Source organism: Lathamus discolor, chromosome 13 (genome assembly GCF_037157495.1).
Source record: "Lathamus discolor isolate bLatDis1 chromosome 13, bLatDis1.hap1, whole genome shotgun sequence".
Lineage (NCBI taxonomy): Eukaryota > Metazoa > Chordata > Aves > Psittaciformes > Psittacidae > Lathamus > Lathamus discolor.
Window position 1 is genome coordinate 7,131,693 of NC_088896.1, and position 24,474 is coordinate 7,156,166.

General features: G+C 38.8%; 1 protein-coding gene and 1 long non-coding RNA gene across 5 annotated transcripts in view; one reads left to right on the forward strand and one right to left on the reverse strand.

Annotated features, from left to right (window-relative positions):
- The window catches only part of LOC136021316 (uncharacterized), a 72,445-nt gene extending 65,560 nt beyond the window's left edge, over positions 1-6,885 (forward strand). For both annotated transcript variants that reach the window (XR_010615733.1, XR_010615732.1), the window contains one exon: positions 6,261-6,885. This is a non-coding gene — a long non-coding RNA (uncharacterized LOC136021316). The remainder of the gene's footprint in view (positions 1-6,260) is intronic.
- The window catches only part of CA10 (carbonic anhydrase 10), a 194,598-nt gene continuing 172,794 nt past the window's right edge, over positions 2,671-24,474 (reverse strand). For all 3 annotated transcript variants that reach the window (XM_065693410.1, XM_065693409.1, XM_065693408.1), the window contains exons 6-10: positions 16,672-16,767; positions 14,249-14,321; positions 7,108-7,262; positions 4,656-4,830; positions 2,671-3,828 (exon numbers count right to left, since the gene is read on the reverse strand). In XM_065693410.1, the coding sequence (XP_065549482.1) occupies positions 3,806-3,828; positions 4,656-4,830; positions 7,108-7,262; positions 14,249-14,321; positions 16,672-16,767 (522 nt within the window). In that variant the 3' untranslated portion in view covers positions 2,671-3,805. The remainder of the gene's footprint in view (positions 3,829-4,655; positions 4,831-7,107; positions 7,263-14,248; positions 14,322-16,671; positions 16,768-24,474) is intronic.

The following is a 24,474-nucleotide window of genomic DNA, read 5'->3' on the forward strand; positions in this document are numbered from 1 at the left end:
AGGGTTATTTTCCTGTCCTTGGAAGACTTATTATCCCATCTTTCATTTTCTCTGCTGAGTATGTGTTTGACACATCTTTAGTTATTAGAATAGAAGCCTGACACTGTAAGAAACAGCAAATGTTTGCCTGCATTAGTTTCACATTATAAATGGTTCTTGTTCTCTACCGTGCAAGCAGGCTCCTTGAATAATTTTACGGTATGCTGGTGAGAGCTGCAGCAAGCCATTTGCTAATAAATCAGCATTTCTTACAGCAAACTCTCTCTGGTTTGTCAGCTGCTAGAGCTAGGGAATAAAATCTAATAAAAAAATCAAAACATGGAGCAGTTATGGCTGAGCTCCCTGAAAAATGTGTGTTGTGTTGAGTACAGGAACCAAACAGCTGGGATTTTTTGGGTAGTGTCCAGTACTAGAGCTTTGAGATGTACAGCAGAACATGCAAAATGTCTTCTTGCTGCATTTCTGCTATTTGCAATAAGATATACTGACCGTTTCCAGTTCTCCTGTCAGTTCTTTCTGATTAACTTAAAGGAAAAAATATGAAAACTACTTGAAACAGAGGCTTTTGCAGTACTCTAAATCTTGCTTTTCTCTTGCTTTTTGTCATCAAATGAGCTCAGTAAGTTTGGTACCTGGTTTGATAGCATAGTCTTAACTGTGATAGCACAAGATCAAACTTGAGCATTTCCTCCCAGTTGTTACCATCATGGCGTGGCAACCTAGTCCTAGCTGTGCTGGTGATTGTTCATTACTGAGTGTTGTGAGGTTTATAGTCCCTGCCAGGCAGCTCATGCCTGCACTGAGCCTTATCACAACCAAAGAATCTCACTCATGATCTGAATGGCTTGGGCAGGGGGGTGTTATTGAAGCCACAAATTCAGCTCTTACTACAAAGTAGTGAGCTCCATGTGCAATCAGACTTGGGATGAGCACTGTGGACACAAAGCGCTAAGGTTGGAGGGATTACACTGTGCACGTGTTGCTGTACTGCATAGACTTGCAATGCAGGAGATTGTGCCAGCTGCTTGATACTGAGGCTTTATCTTTTTGCTTAAAGGCTTTGTGATAAGGTGTGGCTTGCTTTGGATGCTCGGTGTCTCTTGACACAGATACATGTGCCTGATATGAAAAACTGGAGCTAGATGTCTGGATTTGAGGAATGTGCAAGATATTTAATTCTAAGCTTTAGTTTGGTCAATTTCTCCTGTGATCTGTTATTTAAAGAACCCCCTAAACAAATCATGGTGAGATGGCATCCATTAGTTTACAAAAAAAGAGTTTAAAATATATTTGCAGTGTCTCATAATTGCTTCACTTCTCTGTTTGTAGGGCTTCGGTATTGCTGCCTCACCTAATCCAAAGCACAGCATGACTCCTTCCTTGGACTAGTCCCTCCTATTGTATTTCTCCCTCCTCTTAAATCCCTTCAATCAGTTTTCAGTAAAATAGAAAATAGGTTTTATTACTTATTTGAAAGTTTTATATTGGAGGCCTAGCTTATCTTCCCTACCTTCTGCCACTGCCAAACCTGGATCAACAACTGCCAGGTATTTGTCCAGAAATAGAGATTGAAACATTACGGGTTTTATGCTCTCGGTAACTTTACATACTTAATCCTAGGAGAAGCTTCAAAAACCCCAAACCACCCAAACAAGCAACAGAAAGAATCCTTACACCATAAGCTTAAAAGTTATAGATTGCTATGGCAACTCAAAAATACTAAATGTGTGACTTGTGTTGTTTCTCAGTTTTTATCAGCTTGGTAAATCTGTGGTGATGATTTTGCTTTATTTCAGCTGCACAATTTGACAATATTAATCCACAGTGTAATACTCAGGATGCCATTTCTGTGCTTGTGTGGTGGATTTTTCAGATCACTGCACAGCATTAAGCTGGTATGTGGAAGTCATTTGAAATGCTCAGAATGAAATAACTCAAGGATCAGGTATTATTTGTGCTAACAGCATCCTGGGCCAGGGTCATCAGCCCAGAACCCTGCTACAAACAGTGCAGTCGCTGTGTGCCAGCCCATCCGGGCCAGCCTCCACTCTTTCACTAGTGTTTTCCCTACAGCTTTCACTGGGCAATTGAATTGTTAATGACAACTTCAGGTTCCTTTTATGTTTCCATCCGCATCAATGTACCTACTTTGAGAGTCTCCTCGATGCCATCTCATGCACATTTTCACTGTGCCGATATCTTTTTATGTGTCAGATGAGGTCACACAAGTTACAGTCTTCCCAAACTGCTGTCTGCAGCATAGACTCAAGAGTTTGCTGTCTGATGTCACCTGCACTGTCCTCTTCAGCCAGAGGTGACATGATGCGTGTGTTATGTTGAGGCTGGTTGACCTGCAGTATCTGTAACTTCCTGACAGTGGTTCAGTTCCCTTTCACTTCTTGTAATGCCTGGTTTTCCATTTGGTACACACGAATCATTGGTCAGGCATAGTACTTCGTAGTGTCATCTTATTTTCTGTGAACTCCAACATGTTATGTTTCACAAAGTGAGCATCAGGAATGGAATAGCGTGAGGTCTGCCCCCTCTCCAGATTAAATAAGAAGAAAACAAATCCCTTAATATGCAAGAAGATCAAACATGCACAATGTGAACTTGTTAAACACATTTATTGAGTTCTTGACAGTAACCAAACACAGTGAATGACCATTATAAACAAGAAAAAAGGCATTCGCTTTTACTTGGTCAGCTCCTGCTTTATCTGTAAAGAAAAGATATCCCTTTCCACCACCAGTTTCCAGGATTGAGTTGGTTTGTCCCGATAATGGATTCAGCAGGGAAAATGGCAATTTCAAACTGAGATAGGTTTCAAATGCTTTCTGCTTCTGAGCCCAGTTCCTGTTAATGAGGGACCATAAAGTGGAGTTAAAGTTATACTGGCTTTGAGTGCATTTCCAATGGCCATTAACTCACTTAAATTGGCTGCAAACAAATAAATCCAGTAAAAAAATAAAAGGGGGAAATAAAAGAAGAAAAAAAATACTACAACAAATAATGCAGCCACAAATAGTAGAGGCTTATTATTTGAAAAAGGAACAGAATAAATCATAGCAAGTTTACTAAATGAATTTGTTAAACACATTTATTGAGTTGTTAATAGTAACCAACACAACGTATGACCTGTTGTAAAATGAGAAACAGAAAATGGATCAATTCTGATTTTGGCAAATCCTACTACAGATATGTGACAGAGGGAAATAGTTCCATTTCCTTTATATTCTGCAGTGATATATTTACAATACTTATCTCTGCCCCTTTTGAAATGAAATTAACAGAAAGTTCATAACCCAGAAATAAGTTTCCTCTACAGTCGTCTTGTTCTGTCTTGTCAGTATCCATTAATGACAGTGAAATGAGAGCTTCCAAGGATTACTTGGCACACAGAACACAACTCCACTTTGATGCTGTACCGAGCCACCTTTTTTCGTTCTTTTTTTTTTTTTTAATCATTTTTAATTGTTTTTTTTAATTTGAGGGAGGGGGGAAAAGAGGAAGAATTTCCTATGTACAAAGGCTGCAAAGTCTTTCTTTGTGAAGCTAAATTAGTTCAGGAAAATTGTAATCACATTTACTGTAATACTGTCTTTTTTTTTATTTTTTACTTTTTTTTATTTGCCACCGATCATATGAATGAATTTTGAGTTCCCAGCATGGCAGCTCTTTTCCTACAGCACGTTACCAGTGCTGTCCGAACCCAAAGAGAGTGAGGTTGGGTGCATTCTAGATTATGTCAATTCACAGTAGTAGCATTCCACTGAGGTTATGGGTTCTGCCTGCTCTGTCTTTCTTACTTGAGGAGCCATTCATTTACTGAAAGGAAAGAGAAACAAAACAAAACCAATTATGCTTTACCAAATAGGGAACTGGTTGGATTTAACAGTGTATTAGGCATTTAAAATGTCTGGCAAAAGCCAGGAGGCTGTTTCCTCCTCTTTCTGGAAAAGAATTAACTCTGTTTCTTTGAAGTATTACAATTCGGTCATCAGCCTTGTTGCTGAATATGTGCTTTATCTTCCACCCTTCAGTAGTACTCCTTTATACCTGTAATGTTATGGATAACAAAGCACTTTTACACCATTATTGCAGGTAATAGAACTGTGTGGGCATAGGCTAAAAGAGGCATAAAACACACTACAGCTCAGCTGCAAGCCCCAGCTGTGGCAGTTTAGGACTCACCAGCAAGTGTCTGCGTTTTAGCTTATAATACCCATTGCATAATACAACACTTTGCAATTTGGGTGTTTGTTATGGTGGTGCACCCCCAAAGTGAAATTTATTCTTTTGTTTGAGACCTTCAAGATTAACTCGTCCCCCTTTTTTTTTTTCCAAGGTAAAAGTTAAATGCACTTGGTAAAGTGAAAAGACTTTAAAATGAGGCTAGAAAACTGAAGGCCTGTCCTGTCTCCTTTTAAGAAAACATTGGATGTTCCAGACTGTGTTTTGTCATGCTTTTCCTGCGCGTTTCTGGGCAAGTTTCCTCATTCACTTCAAATATGTAATGTTTGATTCATACCATTAGTCCCCCAGATCTGTAGTTTCATCTGTTTTTACTTGTATGTATTACTATGCACTTGTCTTTCTCAAAGATAAGAGCTCAGTGTAAGCATAGAAAGGATTATTCTGCAGGTAGAACGTACCTCTATACTGTAGTTTCTGTGCTCTATTGTTTGGGCAATCTTTCCCCTGTAAACTAAAGTTGATATTGGTTCGGATGCATCGATTGTTGAGAGGCTGGACTGGTCTGAAATTGTCGCTCATGCTCAGAAATATCTGTGATGGCTGATTCTGGCTTAGCAGTCGTAAAGAATGCATCTGTACAAAATACAGAACAAGGATATTTAGTGCTAGGCTTTCCTGTAAGTAAACAACATACAACACTATTAAATAGACTTAATAAATGAAAGTAAAACAGTATTTCAGTGGTTTGTAATCAGAGGTGGGTTGAAAGAGTTAACTTGATGTAAAACCATTCCTTCTGTGGTCCTGTTTCTGAGCCTCATTTTAAACCAAAGTAACTACTTGTGTGTGAAGCAAATGAAAATGGTATGAGGTGTCCTTGGCTGATCAGGGAACAAATAGAATCCCCAGTACTGGATGGCAGTAGCTGGTGCAGAGAAAATGAACTTGATGAATAACAAGAGCTAATTTCCTAAGTTTTGCAGCTGTTAGTGTAGCTATCATTTGAGAAGACACAGGTTTGGATGATGGTGCTCAAGAACCAGGTACGGGCAGTCAGGATGGAAAGGATAACTGACAGCCATGCTGCTGAAGTCATAAAATTAATGATGTAAAAAGTGAAATCCTCTCTCCATTGACAGGTCTGTCTTGATATTGTCTGTGCTGTGTCTATAATGTTCTGACAGTAGACTCTGGCCTTCTGTTGAGATGGTTTTACAGATCAGCTGAGAGGGAACTGCTGAATCATCCAGGACTGTCGGTGCGCCCAGCAGTGGCTGGATGCAAACTACAAGCAGATAGCACTGGTTCTTAGGATGACTATGCAACTGTGCTGAAAGCATCTTAACTGGTTCAAGTCAACCACAACCTTTCTAACTTTGTATAGGAAACTGGAGAGAGGAAAATAAAAAGCTGCAGTTTGTAAATCAGAAACCTTCAAAATATTTTGGTTTAAAAAGATAAAAAGAAAGCATTTTCCATATCAGTGTACAATTAAAGAGGTTTTGTTGTGGCATTTAATGCTTAAATGGGAAATTCCAGTAGCTGGGATTTACATACCAGCTTCCACGGACAACCTGAGCTGTGCATTACTTTTTCAGTCTGAGCACACAATGTAATTAGTAAGTAATCCACGAAATCAATTTGCAGCCGTAATAATGGAGGATGTAACTAACCAGTAAAGCATGACAAGGAGTAACTATCATGAGATTATAACTCGCAGGTACTAGCATAGACGTTAGAAATATTCTAATTCTTGCTTTGTACTTTAATGTTGTAACTAAGAATGTAGCTTGCAGGAAAATGTTTGGGTCCCCTGCTTGATAAGTTCAGAATGTACAGCATGTCTGTGCTCAGCTGTGTCATTCTCCCAAATTACCCATTTAGAAAGGAAACACAGTGCTTTCTCTGTGTCAAGACAAAATTGGACAGAAAAGAGTATCACAAAGATAAAACATCTCTCAGGCTTTTTAAAGTCATCTTATTTACAATGTCAACATGATTTTAAATCCCGAAGTAATATTTAGGGTTGTTTTATCATTCCTTGTTTCATTTTTTTGGGACAGATTGCTTCTGCTGCATGCCCAGGACAGCAGATGGTGCCTCAAGTGTTCCTTTGGGATTCTAGTTCAACTCACGGTTCTGTAGGCAACTCACTGATGGGAGCTCTGGAGAACACTGAAGTTGGTGTTAAATTTGTTGGTTTTTGATGTTAGGCCTTGGATTGCAAGGAAGTCACACAGAATGGTCATCTCTACCACTTTTTCACTGCTGCGTGAAGGACACTGGTGTGTCCTCAGCAGCATTAATTTTGACTATGAAATGGACAGTAGTTTCTTTTGCATAATTTATCCTGTTCCTTTCTAACAGAGGCTTCAATTTGTCAAGCTGATTTTCCTGAAGATATTTGCAATATCTGTCCTGTCATCTTATTCTACTTCAGAAAACACTACCTGATTTATTTTCAAGAAGGCCCCATATGTTGGATCTCTGTCCTATTACTGTGCTATCAACTGGTATTAAGATGGCTACACATGTCACTCACAATTTACCTGTTTCTTTCTGACCTAAAAACGGCCTTCGTCATACTTAATAACCCCAATTATTTTTGTACAACGCTGCTATACTTGTTTTAGAATCCCCATGTGTTTATTGTCAGAATCATAGGATAACTTAGTTTGGAAGAGACTGCTGGAGACGATTTGGTTCAAACCCTCACTGAAAGTGGGGCCCACCTCGAAGCGCGTGTGTGTGTATTTTGGCAAGAAACTCTTCAGTGCTTCTGCAAACTATATAAATTTCAGGCAGAGGTTTAATAAAAGGTTGAATCTAATTTTGCATGTAAAGCTACAAGTATTTATCTTTATGCTTTTGTAGCTATACTAGATTCAGTAACTTTTAAATTGTTCTTACCTGCATCCTTGTTATGTAGACAGGTTTGTTCATTATTATCCAGCTTGCTGTTTCATAGCAGGGTGGAATTGTCATTGACCCATCATACGTAATGAAACTAGAAGTCTCTGGATAGAGTTCCTCAATATTAAGCCCCTGTAGTAAGTATGCATCATCTGGAGAATGAGGAAGGAAAACAACTGAGATAAAACAGCAGCTTCATAAAAAAAAAATCCCACCTTTTTGGTGTGTGGTCCTTACCCCTGACATTATCATGAGTTTTATTGAAATGTGAGGTGTACTGAATGCATGTTTCTGAATGCTCCAACAGTTTGGACAAGAAAAACTAGCATGAATTCATTAATCCTTGTGTTGAGTTCTACTCTTAGATGACTGTACACACCTTCTGTGAGTTTAACACAAACAATTGCAGTGAAACTCTGAATCCTGTTTAAGAGCTAGAGTTAAAAGCTGCTTGAAGTTGCTGCTATTTAGATGGAGCAGTCTTTGGAGAATGTGGACTTACCATATTTTGGAGTGATTAACAACTTTTGCTCAGCAAAGCCTTGGGAAGGCCAAAGTGTTAAAACTTAACTGCCCTTCTACCACAGGAGGAAGTTAAGGTTAATGCATGGTAATAAAGCTGCTCAGTGAAGCTTGCTGGCTTTCATGTGCACAGTGGGGGTGGATGCAGTGCAAGCTCACTCAGAATGAGAAAATCGGGGTGGAAGAGTATGCTGGAAAGCAGCTTACTAGGGTCTCACTTTTGGAATTAATGAGCTATCCTTTCGCACCAGAATTCGCTCTGTGGGCATGTACCAAAATATAATGAGATATATCTTTCAAAATGCATCAAAGTTCCTCAGCCTTTTCTACTCTTTGTGCACTATTTCCCTGGTGTAATGCTGGCCCTACAATATTTCTGGCAGTGCTGTCAAAACTGGAGCTCAAATTTTCCTGCCAAATCTTAAGACTGCAGGAGTTACTTAATAGGAAATACTCTATAATACACACCCTTTACTTCTTATATGCTACTGCTGTCATGTATCTTGGAGAAAGCTGGGCTGTTTGTGAGCTGTAATGTGAAAACTCTTTGCATGCTTTCACTTGCATGTAATGTGTTCAGTCTGGATCATCTGCAGAGTGAGTGCTAAAATGTGGGCAAGGAAAAATGTATATTTTAGGTGTGTTTCCCCTCTCAATACACAAGATAAATTTACTGTAATTGAAGGCATTGACTGTAATTGAAGGCAAGGAAGATAGTGCAAATAAACCAGAGGATATTCCTTGGACTAAAGGAAAATGTTGAAAGTGCATCTTCTATGTCAGTGTCAAGAATTTAGGCATTTCAGTTGGATTCTGTTTTTAACGTACCATTTGCTGTAAGTTTAAAAAGTTGTGGGTTTTTTTAATTTCTTTTTTATTCTTTCAAAGCAAATGTGACCTTTTATTTTGACGTAGCGCAGTCAACATGATCTAGGTGTCTGGGGTAGTATTAGTGGCTAAAGCACCAGTTGAAGTGTAACATTCATACCACATTGATCAGTGCTTTACAGTTATTTCATATTTTAAATGTTATTTTGCAAAATATAATGTAGGCATGTCCTTTCATGTCTGTCAGAAATGCAGCCTTCTGCCATGCTCCTGCACTTCAAGCCAGGGTAATTGCCCTGCATATAGCTGGTTCCTCAAGCAGAGGGGAAAGTACTATTATTGTCTTATAGGTGGCTGACTGTCACCTGTTATATCATGCTCAGCCTTCACTGGTCCTGGGGTACGGAGTCTTTCTAAAGCCACAGTTTTGCAGACAAAGTGCAAAACCATTGCCCTAATATTAGAGTCCAAATGCTGTTAAATTTTAACAGCTAGAGCTGACTGAATACACCCGTGTCCTATTCATTAAAACATTATTTGTAGTGCAGCAGTAATTTTGCTAGGATTACTTGAGAAAAGAATGAATGCATTTTTTTGAAGCCAGTGCCTGTTTCCAATGAGTCATCGCACATTTTTTCCCTTTCCCGCATGAACATCCTCTTCATTATTTATGAACCATGTAGAGTGGTGTGTTAGCTCCAAATGGCACGGAGTCAGTCAGAATACATACTTTCAACCTCTAAGGACTGAATCTGCTTTCACATCCATACTGAGTCTGGCTGGGCTAAAATGATTTAAATAAGGCGGAAGTTATGTTGAAATGTTTACTAGGAGATGGAAAGCTAACTAAGGATTAATACAGATGAGGGATAGTGATGAGATATATATCATATTTTGTGTGTACCACATTCTAGTTGACTAATTTGTATTCACAACAGTGCATGGATTATTACAATAGGACAACTTATCAAATGGAAGATACAGATACAGATTTACTGCTGGCATTAGTGGAGGCAATCATGGGGGTTTGGAGTTGCCTCAATTGCTTTAATAGACAATGTAATTCATTATTTTGACATGGGCTTCTAACTTTTGTCCGTGGATTTACAGTCTTTAGTAATTCCCAGAACATAATGCTTCAGGGGTGGAATATGGCGTGTAACAGTGTGGGACAGGGACTTTCTTACTCAGGCAAGCCTGACATATGCCAGTGCTCTTAAAATCAGGAGAGATGTTTTCCTCAGCCCTATTGAGCTTCAGATTAACTGCTTAAGTTACCTTGCTTGCGTAATGGGGGCCTACAAAATGGGTGACCACCTCCCTCACCAGCACCCAGCAGCGAAATGTCTCCAAACCTGGTTCGTTGTCTCTGTCTTCACTTGGAATATGTTTAAGGAGAGACAGTGAATTAAAATCTCAATTGTGATTAATGGGAAACTGGAGGAAAGTATCACTTCAGGGAAAGGGGAAAACAGTAGTGAATGAAGTAAATAAAAGAGTTCAGTCAAGTAAAAGCAGTATGTTTTCATGCCTTTATATGGGTTATATTCCCATAGGAAGTCAGATGACTCCATGAGAATGACCTGAGAAAAGACTAAAGAATAAGCATTTGGTTCTCAACATTTTTCCCATGAACAGCTGTTTCCCTTTCCCCACATCTTGATAAAGGTTTCCCATTCTGGAACTGAAACAGAACTGGTGGGTTTGCACTAATATTAGGCTGCAACACTTTAATGTCTTGTCTTACGTTAGTGTAAGTATGTAGTTCAAAATGGTCAAAATCTCTGTGTGTGATCTCTTGCCAGTAAGAAACTTCCTTTAATGAACCCATTTAGCCTTTACTGTATTCTCATCCTCATTCCCTTCTACAGCCCACGTTCTATTTATTTTGATCCACTGGTGCCTTAGGGTGATTTCTGAACTCATAAACTCTATAAAAATTAGATTTCATATTCATTTAAATAAAGGCTGTGCCTCTGAAAATTTTCTTAGCAAATAATGGGAATCCTCTTCTTTTATCCCTAGATTTGTAATAGGCACGTGGTGTCTGCTCTCACATCAAAGTCTATGTACATTCTCTTTTTAAACCAGTAGTATTCATAGGGAATACATTATTTACTGAATGAAGGAAGGTCCGTTTGATTTTTAAGTTCATAACCTGATAATCCGAAAGGCACAGCTGTAACCACATTAGAGGTACAGGGTAAGGAACGTAGAGATCCTCAGCTTTTTAATGCTGAAACAGCGTTTCTCCATTTCCCAGCCTTCACGAGTCACTTAGAGCCGGGCTGACTGAGGCTCAGTTCAAATACCTGAGGTCAATTCATTTGGGCTTGGTTTGAGAGTGCCAAGCTCTTACTGCTTGTGACAGGAGCTGCAGGAGCTCAGCCCTTCTGAGACCCCTTCTCACTGAAACATGAACCTTGAGAAATTAATAATCTCTTATTTCCAGAAACCTGAATCCTAAAGCTTTTCTGGGATAATATCTTAAAGCTGGAATATTTTATTCACTTTTTCATTATTTATAAACCGGCTGAAGATTGAATTTGAGGAAACCCAGCATTTTACAGCTCTTCTGCCTAGCTGAACATGTGGCTGTATTCTGGTGGAGAATGGCAAGGCTGAATTTTTATCTGGAATTTTGAGAATCTACAATGTTACTTCTTTCCAGTGTTAAGCAAACACTGGGTGAAAGCTAACGTAGCATAACTTCTGTGAAAGAAAACTAACTTATCCCCTCAAATGTATTACTTAAAGAGGAATATTAAAGCAGTTTTTCTTTAGAGATATTCACATGGCTTCTGACTAAAGCCTGTTTGAAAGAATGCTTGTTTTAACTAGTTCACAGTAGATTCTTTGGGCTGTGATAACAAAATATAATAAGCATTTAAAATTGGCTTAAAAATTCCTTGGGGTCCACTTCAGTGTAGCCATTAATATCCAAGAGTAAAAATTCCCCTTTCAATGCATTTTGCTCACGGAAATTTCAGCAACAGCATAGATAGCTCTTAGCTTTGTTGCTGTTCTTTCAAAGAAGTACTTCAGTTACGTTACTAACTGTCCTGACTCTAAACCTATGCTCCACTTTACGATTTGCTCCATGCTCCTATTGAGCACACTGGACTGGTCATTTTGTCAGTGGCCTGCTGAGTACTGACTTCAGGAGGGGACCCCTAAAGCACAAGCTAGAAAGCTCCATCTGCTAAAGGCAAACTAGAATTCCTCGCAACCAAAGAGGTAGGATTAGTTTTCAGCAATGATGCTATAATCCATCACGCAAGACAACTGCAAAATTACTTCCAATAACGCTTTCACTTTCCCAATTTACACTAAAAATTCTAGGTCAATACTTGTTACTACATTAAGTAACCCAGTGCCCTGCAGAATATGATGTGCATTGTGTCTACCAAGGATTTCATTGTAACAGATAAACTTGTTGGTGATAATAGTGGTTAAAAATTAAAACGGATCTGTTGATGGTTGATTTTTTGCAGGCTATGTTATGAATTCATCTTCAGACAAAACTTCATTTAGTAAACCTGAACTTAGGTGTGATTGGAATTGCATTTTCTTTCAAGGAGGCAAAATACTCAAGGAAGAGTTGAAGGATGCTGTCACCTCTAGAGGACGAGTGCCCGCTCCTAAGTGTAGTGTACACATAGAATATCCTGTATAGGGAAGGTGTTCTTGCCCTCTGGGGTGGGTGAGGGTTGCATGCTTGCTCGCTCATGCAACAGGGGCAAGATGATGCTGGTGCCTTCCCACCCTCTCTCGAGTGGCATCCCTAATCATGGCATTTCCTCTGCTCTTAAGCTACCCCAAGTTGTCCTGTCTTTGCTCTGCTGGCCACCAGCTATTGTAGCATATAGGGCCACGGAATACAAAACAGTCTGCGACACTCCTGTGAATGCATGAGATAGAGCTGATGTGATGGGAAAAATGTGGCAAGACTCTTATTCAGCATGTGAGACCTGACAGGTCTGTGTGTGTGTCCATGGGGAAAAGCAGCTTCCTCAGTGGTACAGTCAGAGATCTGGCTGGTCCCTAGACAGAAGCCAGGAGTTTGGGAGTGAAAGAGCCTGTAAAAGCACATACAGCCTGAATGACAGTTTCCTGACTCCAGGATGCCGCAGCAGCACTGGTAGGCAGGAAGCATATACAAAACAGTACTACTGTGTTTTTGCAAGGAATCGAGTCAGGCAGCCTAAAAACTGGGTTAATCTCAGCTGCTCCCATGCAGAGAACAAGACATTTCATACTGATAGAACAATCTGGAGAAAATGTTCTGAAGGGAACCCTCTGCCACCTTCCTCTCTACAGGTATCATGCAGAATAGAGTTTTATCATAATAGAGGCCTCTAACTTGGACCGAAGAGGTAATAAGATTTGTTAAGTGTATGGTGAAATTAGAGAAACCTCAAGAAGAAGAAAGGTGTGTGCTATAGGAAAGTACAAAGAAATATCTACTTCAGAATGGGGCTGGGTTGGTTCCATTCAAGTTCTGAATTTGAGAAAGACTCAAAATCTTTCTAGTGCTCTCTTGTTCAAGAATTAGTGGGTAAATTCTCTGCTTTTCATTTCTATTGTTCTCAAATCTACGCTTTTTACAATCCTGGCTTTGCAGGGATGAAGGGGGAAAGATGGAATCCATGAAAAGCAATCAGTGTGTACTTTAGGGATCTCTCCAAGCTGTTCCATCATAAACATGAAGTTCAGTGACTTTTGTTGAAGTTAAATGGATATTTGAGATCTCTGGGGTTTCAGATGCAAAGTCGTCCAAATAACACTATGTTGTTGCAGGGTATATAGTACAATCTACTGCATTTAGAGAGGTAAACTGAGGCAAACCCTAGCAGACTTGTGAACCAAACCCTGGAGTCCTGACAAGCATCTCATTCCAGTGAGCATGAACAAGTCTCTTCTAGCATTCATAACCAAAAGCAAACGCAATGAAGTTTATGAAAAATGTGAGGACATTCATAAGAACAGAGGAAGGTTGAGTTTCATGACATTTTCCTTATTTTTTCAGTTTGCTGTGGACTTTCTGAAAGTGAAATTCTGGTATCATTTAACTTAACTTAATGGCTGCTTGGAATTTAAGTGAATATTTGACAAAGGGAATAAGGTTTTCAGGAGAAGAGGATTCATTTGTTCTCTTGAGAGATATGTATTTTTCATTGCTTTCTCTAAACTAGCCTAATTTTCACTGACATTTAAGCTCCAGATTTCCACAAGTTCAATATGCTAACATGATATTATTGAGCATTATCTGTTAAAGGCTTTCCAAGTGTGAATACAACAAATATACATGCTATGTTAATGACCTCTTTACATATGCATTAAATACAGCAATAGTTGAATAGAAATGTCATCACTTTTTGGTACAAAAAGCATTAATGAATACTAAATCCACAGTTAACGATGCAGCTATCTTGACATAACTTGATTTGATTTAATCCTGCCTGCTCTGTATGTTTTATTGCTAAGAGTAGGCAGTTTCTCCTGAGTATTCTGTGTGAATATAGTGGATGTATTTGTTAAGTATAATTTCACTAATTTATTGCTTGTTCAAACATAAAATAGACTTGGAAGTTCAAAATTCATTTGCTGAACTGATGACCTTCCTAGATTTTTCAGGTTCCCAAGTCTGTCATGCAGAGCTGCTGGCAATGCAAACTTGTAATTTTTGCTTGTAATGAAATGCCTCTTGTTTCTGTGGATCGCTAAATGTGTTATTTGATACTAAAAGCATACAGCTGTCAGCCACAGTAAATTTAAACAAACTTACTTTTATATGTTATTCTCGTTATGGTGTCTCTGTTAAGCATACGATTTAGAAATGGATTTGATGATTCAGATACCTACAGAAGAGAAAATGTACAATGTTAAAACCTGCTCACAACCAGTTCCGTTTTGGAAGTGCAGCTGTTTCATGTGCACGCACACACTCTCTCATTCTCTTTCTCCTGACATTCCTCCAAACTGTTTCTGCCTTTTTTTTGCGCTGCTGTGGGAAGAGGAAATAATTACTTGGATATTTTTGTAACAAAACTTGCTAGGAAGTTGGTACTAAAAATAAATAAAAAAACCTCTTAGGGATGAGAGAACAGGATTAATATAACTCAATGCCTGAATACAAGTGTGAGTACTTGTACACAGGATGAATGTAACTCAGTGCCTGAATACAAGTGTGAGTACTTGCATACAGAATGAATATAACTCAGCGCTTGAATACAAACTTGTGTGCAGGTTTATTCCCCAACAGCTTTGGGATTTGCAGGTGGTTTAATATTATTAGGCAGGATGTTCATGTAGTATTCTATTATTCTTCTCTTTATTGAGAAATCTACTTCCCTTGCAGCAGACTATTTAAATTGCAAATAAAAGCTGTCTTCTCTCTGTTTTCTATACAGGTATGAAATCCCCTAAATTTCACCCACATGCGCTTATAAATATGTGTACATACACATATACAGACACAGAAAATGTCGTCTACATCAAACATACCATACCTAAAGAGGACTGAGAAGGGAAAATGGTAGAGGCCTTAGGGGAACTGTTGTTGCATTGTGGCTTTGGGGTTTTTGGGGGTCATATGTACTGTATCAACAAAATCATTGTTGATTATTAACAATAATTTAACAAGAGATTTTACTGCACTGCAAATGGCAAAATTATTATTGTGTAGAAACAAATTGGTGTCACATGTTGCTATGGAGGCATTTTAGTAACTGAACCTTCAACCATCCCACTTATCTTTCAGTTATTCTGTGTTTTTTTTATCAGGAACCAGATGCTGCTGTTACAAACCCAGCATTTATCTAGAAAGAAATCAATTTATTCTGAAAATGGAAAACTTCACAAAAAGTTTAATAAAGGTTTAGGAAAATAAGTGGGCTACTGGACAAGCTGTGATCCAGCTCTGCTTGACAGGGAGCCTTCAGGAAAACTGTGTTCATGTTGCATTCTGTGGAAATCCAGATAGTTACTTCTCCTCTTAGAGGTTTTTGAACTACTCTGGACATTTAAATTAGATGAGGAGGCCTAGAGAAAAATACCGTGAAGCAAATACCAAATTTTGTGGCTCGTTGCAAGAGGTGTGTAACTCAGCAAGCACATGAGCGATGTGTTATTTAGACATAATTGGCCTACTGGGCACTTTCAAGGCTTGTTTCAATTGTATCCTTTTGTGCAAATTCAAGTGAGATCATTGGGATGTAATACAGTATATTTTGGATGAAAAAAGGTATCCCAAATATCTTTCTTCAATATTAGAGCTGCATGAAAATTGCCCTTTTATATCTCATTATTCAATATACTCTGTGAAATGCATATTTTAATTCTGAAGTTAATGCTTTGTCAGGAAGTTTATGAAATGGGATTGAGGAGTCCTAAAGGGAACTGAGAGATATCCACTGCATAAAGTCTGATGAAAGCTATTTATTTCAGCGTGAAGCACGTATTGAGAAATATGTGCTTTTTTAGAGTGATGAAAGATACATAATGGCAGAATATGACAACGTTTTGGGGGGAAATGCATTCTTCATACAAAATGAGAAAAAAGGTTTCTCCAACAAGATTAAGGAGGTTTGAGTAAACTATGGAGTTCAGTGCTAGATCACTGTAATTTATAGACCTAATTATGCATAATGTAACCGGACGGAAACCAAAATATGAAAAAGTATTCACAGGTCTTTCTAGCTCTGTGAAATGGAAGATAGTAAAAGATTGACTTTTAATGGTCTCTCGGTTTTGATAGTTTACGATGCTTTAAATAACACTCTGAGAAAAAACTTAAGTTTGCTCACTTGAAACATCAGCATGTGTCCAAATGCGCCCTTTCCCAGGGCCTCAGCCTACTGGGAGAGACTTACTTTAAACTGAATGAATAACATTTCATGAAGAAATACCAAATTTGCAAAAACAGTAGCTTTTGTCATAGCCATTAAAGTGTTAAGTTTGATGTTTATGATGTAAGGGATTCCCCCCACCCCTTCCCTTATCCCTTTCCATTTTCCTTGCATTACATTGTAAATGCTTTGGAGTAGAGATTATGCATTCAGTTCCTAGGATGATGGTGTCTCTGGATTCAAGATCAGAGCCTCTGGGTATTGCTGTAGTATAATGAGGAGTCCAACTCCTAGATTTACAGTTCATGGGAAAATAAGTCTATTGTCTATATATTAAGTATTGATAATACTGAACACTTACTTTCATAAATATGGAAACTACCACCAACCCATTAGGACTCTTTGCAGCTTCTGTGACATTTGTGTACAGCTCATGGTTATAGTGGATTAGTTGAACCTAGAAAACAGGGAAAGGAAAGATTACAATTAAACAGTAGCAAATCATAGCATACGCTGTTTGCAAATACTCTCTATACACCAATTGGGTTTGTATTAGGATCCCATCCATGCTTGGGATATTTTGCAATCTTTCAGAGGTTTGCAGCACGCATGATTTGAATAATTTCAGTCACCATCTGGCTCCAGCTGGCACAGCACCAGTGTGTTTTCTTCTAAATTGCCAGTAAGTGAATTTATCCACATCGAGTTATGAATTGCACTGCAGGGGTTGACATCATTTCCCTGTTGCAACAGCACTTGCCATGGGCATCAAGTAATCTGTACTTTTCAGCCTCAAGCCAAACACAGAGGAGTCAGGGGTTAAAATATTTGAGGAAACATATGGGATATGGGTTTGGAGCAGTTCAAACCAGCACTCTCAGAATTCAAAACACTAATTTTCACTGGTTACACATTTTACAAACTCAGTTGCAAAAGCTCCTACAGATAGGCACTTACAGTATTATTGCTAACCAGGTTCTCCTTAGCTCCTGCAGCTTTCCTTCTGCTTTTTAGTTTTATGATTTGCTGGAACTCTTAAATTATGAAGGCACAGTTCATCTCTCTCGCAGCATGTGTAAATTTCTTGCCCAGAACAGTGGTACTTGATTTGCCTGGGATCACTGGACACTGTTATCATTTATATTGCAATTCCTAGCTCTCTTTTTTGAAGATGAACGACTTTACCAAACTTGTGAGGCAGTTAAACTTCTAAGGCTAGTAGCTTTATTTAGCCTCAAGACATCTTTCCTAGTTTTCAGATGTCAGTTAGGAACGTAAGGTCATTGTTCAGGCACTTTTCAGAATTGCAGCAACCTGATGTTTGCATTTAAAAATCAGGAGTGTCTTCCATGTGCTGGCATGAGTCTAAAGGCTGTCCACTGAAATCTCTGGACTTGCATACTGTGAATGAAATCAGTAGTATGTTGATCTATATCTGGTAGTCTTTTTAAGCATACAAATAGCTGAAGACTAATGCTGTCAGTAAGGATTTTCATCATAGAGTGCTTTCTGTGTTTATCATCAGGAAGAAACCAAATCCACCCTAAAACCTACTGAAGGGGGTTCAGTGCCTGCGCTGGTAACTTTGTCTTTTGGGTAAACTCAAAGTCTGGTGCTTTAGTAGTGAAATATAATTGCAAGGATTTTTCTGCAACCATGAGTTCCCTGTCTGGCCTCCAGCACATGTTCAAGTTACAAAGACAAAACCTTGCTTTGCCATCCAAATATATGTATGACCACCACCATGTGCACTAGTAGTGCTCTGAGTTATAAAAGTATCCCAGTTTATGTGTAAGCTGCACCACTGTTATCTCAGTCTATGATAAGTTGAGAAATAAATGACACGTCCAAACTCTGGGAGTGTTCAGAGAGTTCTGCTTCTTACACTCTGCCCTGACTGCAAAATGGATTCTTCTTTCAAGTGCAGTACTTGGAATCAGATTTTATGAGCTTTCCTAATATGAAAATCTGTCACGCACTGGCCCCCCTCCACCTCCCAAATACCCAAGCAATGCTGTTTTAGTGCTTGGGCATTGATGAGGAAAAGGAGTAGTGGAAATTCAGAAAGGAAAGAGACTATTTGCATTAGTAAGATTAGAAGATCGCTGGCACACAGCTTTACTATGCTCACAGACCAAAAATAAATGAGTTAAGGGTCAAAATTATTGCTATAATGTGTTAATTTCAGTTACTTTTGTCCTGTCTGGATTGGAACTACTGCTTGTCCCTTTTACAGTTCACACCGTAGGCACTTTTTAAGGCAAGCAAACAAACCAAACTGGAACGAAAAAGTAAAAATGTCAAAGCAGCCAATGAAGTCATCTACTAAATTCTGACAGTGAGGAGGCAGCATGAATGCAGCATGTTTTCTAAAGGTCTTGTACAGAATTAATGAGAGCATTTATTCCACAGCACAGAGAGGTTATAGGCTCATTAGTCATCGCTCTGTGGTATTACTGAACTTTGATAACATCATGGTTCTGGGGACTGTGCACTCGGTGCAGTTTTTAGGCTTAGTAACATATTTTTATGTACAACTGTTCTCTCCGCAGCCAAACTTGGGAATTAGCAAGGAAGTAAGAGATGAAATCTGCTTCAGACCAGAATTCCTGTTGTGCAAAGTCCCAGACTAACAATGAATTAGGTTAATTTAGATTATCTCATAAACCGAAATATCTAATGCAGGAATGGATAAAGATCCAGACAGACATTTTTCCTTCTGAAACCTGTCACTTTCTCTGTGTTGTATCCTCCTTCCTGCACCCAAATTAATTTTAAAGCTGTTTCCATGGCACCATGGTTAAATTTTATGGGGTTTTATTTTTTTTTTTAAAGATTGATCATGTAGGGAGGCATCATATTCGAAGTTTCTCATATGGAACAGACTAATTTAGAAAGGTACAAATGAATAAAGATGTCTTGGATATAGAATATTACACACAGGATAAAAAATACAAATCCCTATGAAATTCCTTCTTTTGAGAATAATTTCTTTAAAGTTGGCTCAAATACCTGTCGTCTCTACAGTCTCTATTAAATACTACTGGAGTCTTCCATGAAGGTGAAGCCACACTCGATTAGAATGGCTCATATGTGAAAAACTTGCTTTTTCAACCAATGACACTGTATTAAAACCAAAGAAGAACAAGAGTCAACTTGCAATGCTGAAAGTATCCTTTGATTCTAGTTTCAGGGCTCAAACACAGTACGGAATCTTGTTATAAACCATTGATTTTCTTTGGAAGATTCCCCCTTTAAGATTAATTTGCCACAGAACAACTGATTGATCTCTGTTTTCCTCAAGCTATAGAAGTTCTGGTTTTCAGGGAGGAGAAGAGAATTAAGATTAATTACTTCCTTTCAGCTGATGAAAAACCAGAATGTACCCTTGTGCCATCACCCACGAACACGTACTGGACCAGGGGCAGATGCAGCACTTTAGACACACGAGGCTGGTGATGTTGGGAATGTCAGCAGGAACTGATGACAGGACATTGGGGTGGTTTGCTGAGCACGCTCCTCTCAGCTTGTCTGACTGTGTCTTTGGAGCACCGTAATATAGATAGGCTGATATTATGGCTCATGTTTTGGCCACTGTGTGGAAACCATCCAATCCCCTTTCCCAGCATACATGCATGTGTGTTCATAATGGTAATAACCTGTTCTTTGCCTGTAATTTGATAACGTTGAGCCCTATATGCATCTCATTTGTTCTGTTTTTTTCTCCGTAATGCATTTTGCTGTTTTGCTTGATCCTTCAGCCAGGGGAAATGTGCACGTTTGTGCAGAACTAGCAGCAGGATATCTTCGGTGTGGCGTTTGACCTCTTTGGCTAAGCAAAAGGAGGCAGTTTGCTGTGTCAATAGTTTTAGGTGCCAAAAATTCCAGGGACTGTTTTCGAGCAATCTTCTAGCAATCTTTTAACTTGGAGAAAGGCCCTCTGTGAATTACAGAGTGCTCATCTTGTGCGTGGCATAACCCTTTTATCAAAGTTAGATCACTGTGAGATGTTCTGCTGCAGTGAGACATGGAGCAATGTGAAACTGAGGGAATACAGAACAACACAGTGCTTTACAAACATTTCCATAGTTCTCTTGGGGGTAATGAAATACCCTTTATTCTCACTTGCAAGTGTTATAATTGAGTGCATAAACATTTTGATTTGTAAATGACAAGGGATCTAAACCACAAAGTGAATGGCAGCAGAGAACAGCTAATCTGTAACTATAATATTTGTATTATGCTGTGCTGCTTGATAAACTGTTGAGATACCTGATTGAGAGCAAGCACAACGCATGTTTCTAGCACAGCAGGGAACAAAAGCAAATGAAATTGCTCAAGAAGACAGGTTAAATGTTTGTTTTGATGCACAGTCCTGGTAAAAAACAGCTGAGATCTCATTAAGGGAAAAAATTATACATTTTTGTTTATCCAAAGTTTAATAAAAACAGCAAAGGAATGTCATTTCTGCATGGCAGGTGTCCAGTGAGGAGCAGAATTTGGATGAGTTAAAACCCATTCATAGCAACGGTTGATATCCAGAGTTAAAATACACTTGCTCTTACAGGTCTTTTGTAAAGAGCAATACTGTCATATCATCAAAGATTTATTTATGGTATTAACTTTGTGGATATAAACGGGAATGAGATCTGAGCTCCTCACTTTGGGAAAGCAAGGATTTTATTAAGGTGCCTCCTGGTTCTAGAATGTGTAATTTGGGTGGCTGACAACAATGTTTTTAGGCTTGTCTTAAATGAAATTAAACATACCCCCTGCTTCTTGCAGAGATACGGCATCACCTGTGAGAACATGCACCAGGCTCCTCAGGACCTGTGGTCCTCAGTTGTCTTGTTTCATTAGACCAATACCTGGCAATGATGCGGTGGAAACTTTTCAACCTTTGGCAAATAATGAAGCATTTTTATGGTGTGTTTCTTAAAAATAGGCCTAAATATCACATAGACTATTCAAGAAAGAAAAAAGTCAATTGCGGCTTTTTCATAATTGGTAAGGATTTGAAGCTGGATGTTAATGTTGTCTTCCCTGAATTCTTATAATGATCAAACTTCATTCACACACACACTCACCCATGTGCAAGGATACTCGTGGCCTGCTCAAGGCACAAATCATTACAAGTCAGGCATGGTAATGACTTTAACTCTGTGGTCCAGTTCTCTGTCTCTTTTGCTTTGTGAGCCTGCTCAATGTAACAGCTGGAGAACTGAGCTGGTAGTGGGCTCAGAAGATGCTGTTTAAGATGGAAATTAGGATTTACAGTAATTGTCTTTGGAAAACAAAACCACCATTTTCTTATGAACAGGGTCCTCTGCCATGAAATGTTAGGCTCTGCCAAGGTGGTATTACCCACATCCTTATGAATTAATCCATAGATGTACCCGTCTGTTATTTTTTATGTATAAGCCCGCAGCACTGAGATACTCTCATGTTGTTGGCAAATTGGTAAAATAAATTTTATGTGGCAACCCACACTTTCAGCAATTTACTTGGCATTTCAGCAAACTGCCATGGTTTTCATACTAAAATCAGTTAAAAAGATTAACTTAGTTCAGTATAACAAAGGAGAAAGGCAAACCCCATTTGTTTGAAATAATTCTGTACCTCTCTCTCTTGAGGTTCTCTCTATTAAATCTGATGTTCTTTGGGCTGTTGCTGACAAATGTGGTATGTTGTTTTTTGGGTTTTTTAGTGCTGTTGACAGTGATTTTGTGATCAAAGAAATGCCTATAAAAAAGTGGTTTAATAGAAAGGCCTGTCATCGACATTTATAGCAATACGCCAACAATTGTATCCAAGGTAAATAAAAAAGGTTGCAATTCTTTTTTACTTAAACAAATAAGACTCAGAGTGCAAGGAAGGAGCTCAGTTTTCTGCTGCTTCTGAGCAGACAGCTCTATAAAAACATGCAGAGAAATGCAGTAGTGCATCATGCAGTGAAGCGGAAATGCAACCAAGGGTTAATGTGCTTGGCTGCAAAATATACTTTACTAGAAAAAATGTTAAGCTAGGAATTAGCACTTCAACTGCAAATGGTGTCTAACACATCATTACATGAGCTGGTAATAAGAACTAACTTGAAATACCTCTGTTCAACAACTGGTGTTCAACAGGCAGCTCTAGCCAGGGTTCCCTGGCATGTAGTTAGCACTCTGGTACTTCGAGCATGTATTATTGACTCTTTAGGTTTACAGCACTTATCTCTGGATGCAGATATATAAGCAAAAGGTGAGCGTCTTAAGCGTTCTAGGGCATCTGTTCTAAGATAACTCTGAGTGTTTAACAGTATTTGAAGAGAGGTGGTGAGGATCCAATTGGATGGAGGACAGAAACAGACTGTTTGGCTTCTGACCTGGTATCTTACACTGGTGAAGCTACTAACAGAGGAAAACACACTTATTACTTGTTTATATGCAGTCATTGCAGCTAGAAAATATGATCTGAATGAAGTGCAGATTTTAAAGTATTTCTTCTGAATATTTCTGTATCTTCTCATTTCCTCTGTAAGTCTTTAATTCATTTGCAAGTAGGAAAAGGGGTAATTTCAGACAGTATTTAAAACTTGATGTTTCTTTTAAGAATCCACAGGACTACAGGAAGAACAAATTACTTCAGAGGTCAGATGGGCTGTGCATGGCTCAGAATTTGATATTAGGAATTTGCACCTCTGTGCTAACACCAAAAAAATAAAGTAAGTGATAGGCAGAAGAAAGAAATGTGAAGGGTGATGGATTCCTGCCATCCAAATGCTGCTGGAACTGTTGCAAGTGTCACAATCATTTGTACTTTCTTCCAGATAGTAGGAAACACAATGAAGGAAAAACCCAAATTGAGCCCCAGAGGTACACAGATGCGCTTGATGCTGATCGCTGTGTGACTTGAGGAGAGTTTTTGACAGGGCAGTCATTGTGGAAGCATTCCACTGCCAATTACCCTAAACATGGGGTGTATTTTTGGCTGACCTGCCAGTCAACCACTCTTGTCATTCACTGTTAGCAGATGTGCAAGAGCTGGGTCAACATAAATAAATGAAACAGTTCTGCAATTCACTTTGTGTGAGGATCAAAATGAAATCTTAAATGTTTAATGCTGATTTTGTCTTGGCTGATGCAAAATTTCATTGCGAGCTATAATTTGGCACTGACCCAATCCATCATCTACAAGAGTTACATCTTAAGAGAGAATAGGGGCAATGTAGGAAAAAAGGCTATTAGATGAGCCTGTCTCTGGATTTGTGCAGGATTTTCTGACTAAACACTACATTCAAATTGTTTTCTCATTTTAAATACAACAGATGCTCAGACACCACGATGATGGATTCAGTATAAATGCTCCATTTGGGAGATTCAGTTATATAACGGTGCTGTGAATTTCTGGGAGAATTCTGTATTTCTTTAGCAGTCAGTTCAGAAAGCATCAGAAAATAGTTCCTACATGTCAAAAAGTGTGGTGGAAGTAGCGATTGATGCTAGTTTTACTGTTCACTGTCTTACCCTGAGACATTGAGTCAAAAGGACACATGTGCAAGGTCACTGAACAGTGTGACAGGGATGCATTAGCAGTTCAAGCCTTCTCTAACATGTGATGCCACTAGAGCTCTCGGTCTACCTTGCCAAAGTGCCATCTGTAGCTACGTTTCTGTTCAAAGGGTGGGCATGTTGGGCAAGAGCAGATAGAGAAATATCACAGACTGATGAATAAAAGAATGAGGGGAAAAAGCTAATAGAATTTGGGCTAGTGGAAATCTAGTTGTTGACTTAGGCCTCACCCCTTTTGTCCTCATTTTATAATATAGTAGGAAAAAAAAGGTGACCAGGATTTCCTGTTTAAGGTGCAGAGACTGAGGGGAAAGAAGGCACAGATCTACCCTACACAAAGAAAGCAAGGGGGTGTTTTGTTTGGTGTTTTGTTTGGGTTCGAGAAGATCCTGGAAGCTTCTTTTAAAGTGATGAGAAATACAACTGCCTTTTTGTTTGTGTAAATTGGGTAGGAGACAGTTTCATGTTTGTAGTTTGAAAGGTAAGTTTGAAGTTGACAAATAACAAGCACAGACAAACCAAGAGGACTGGAATTATCTAAGAATATAAGATACTGCAGCTTAAGGCAGACAACTATAAAACGATCTTGTTTCTAAATGAATTGAATGACA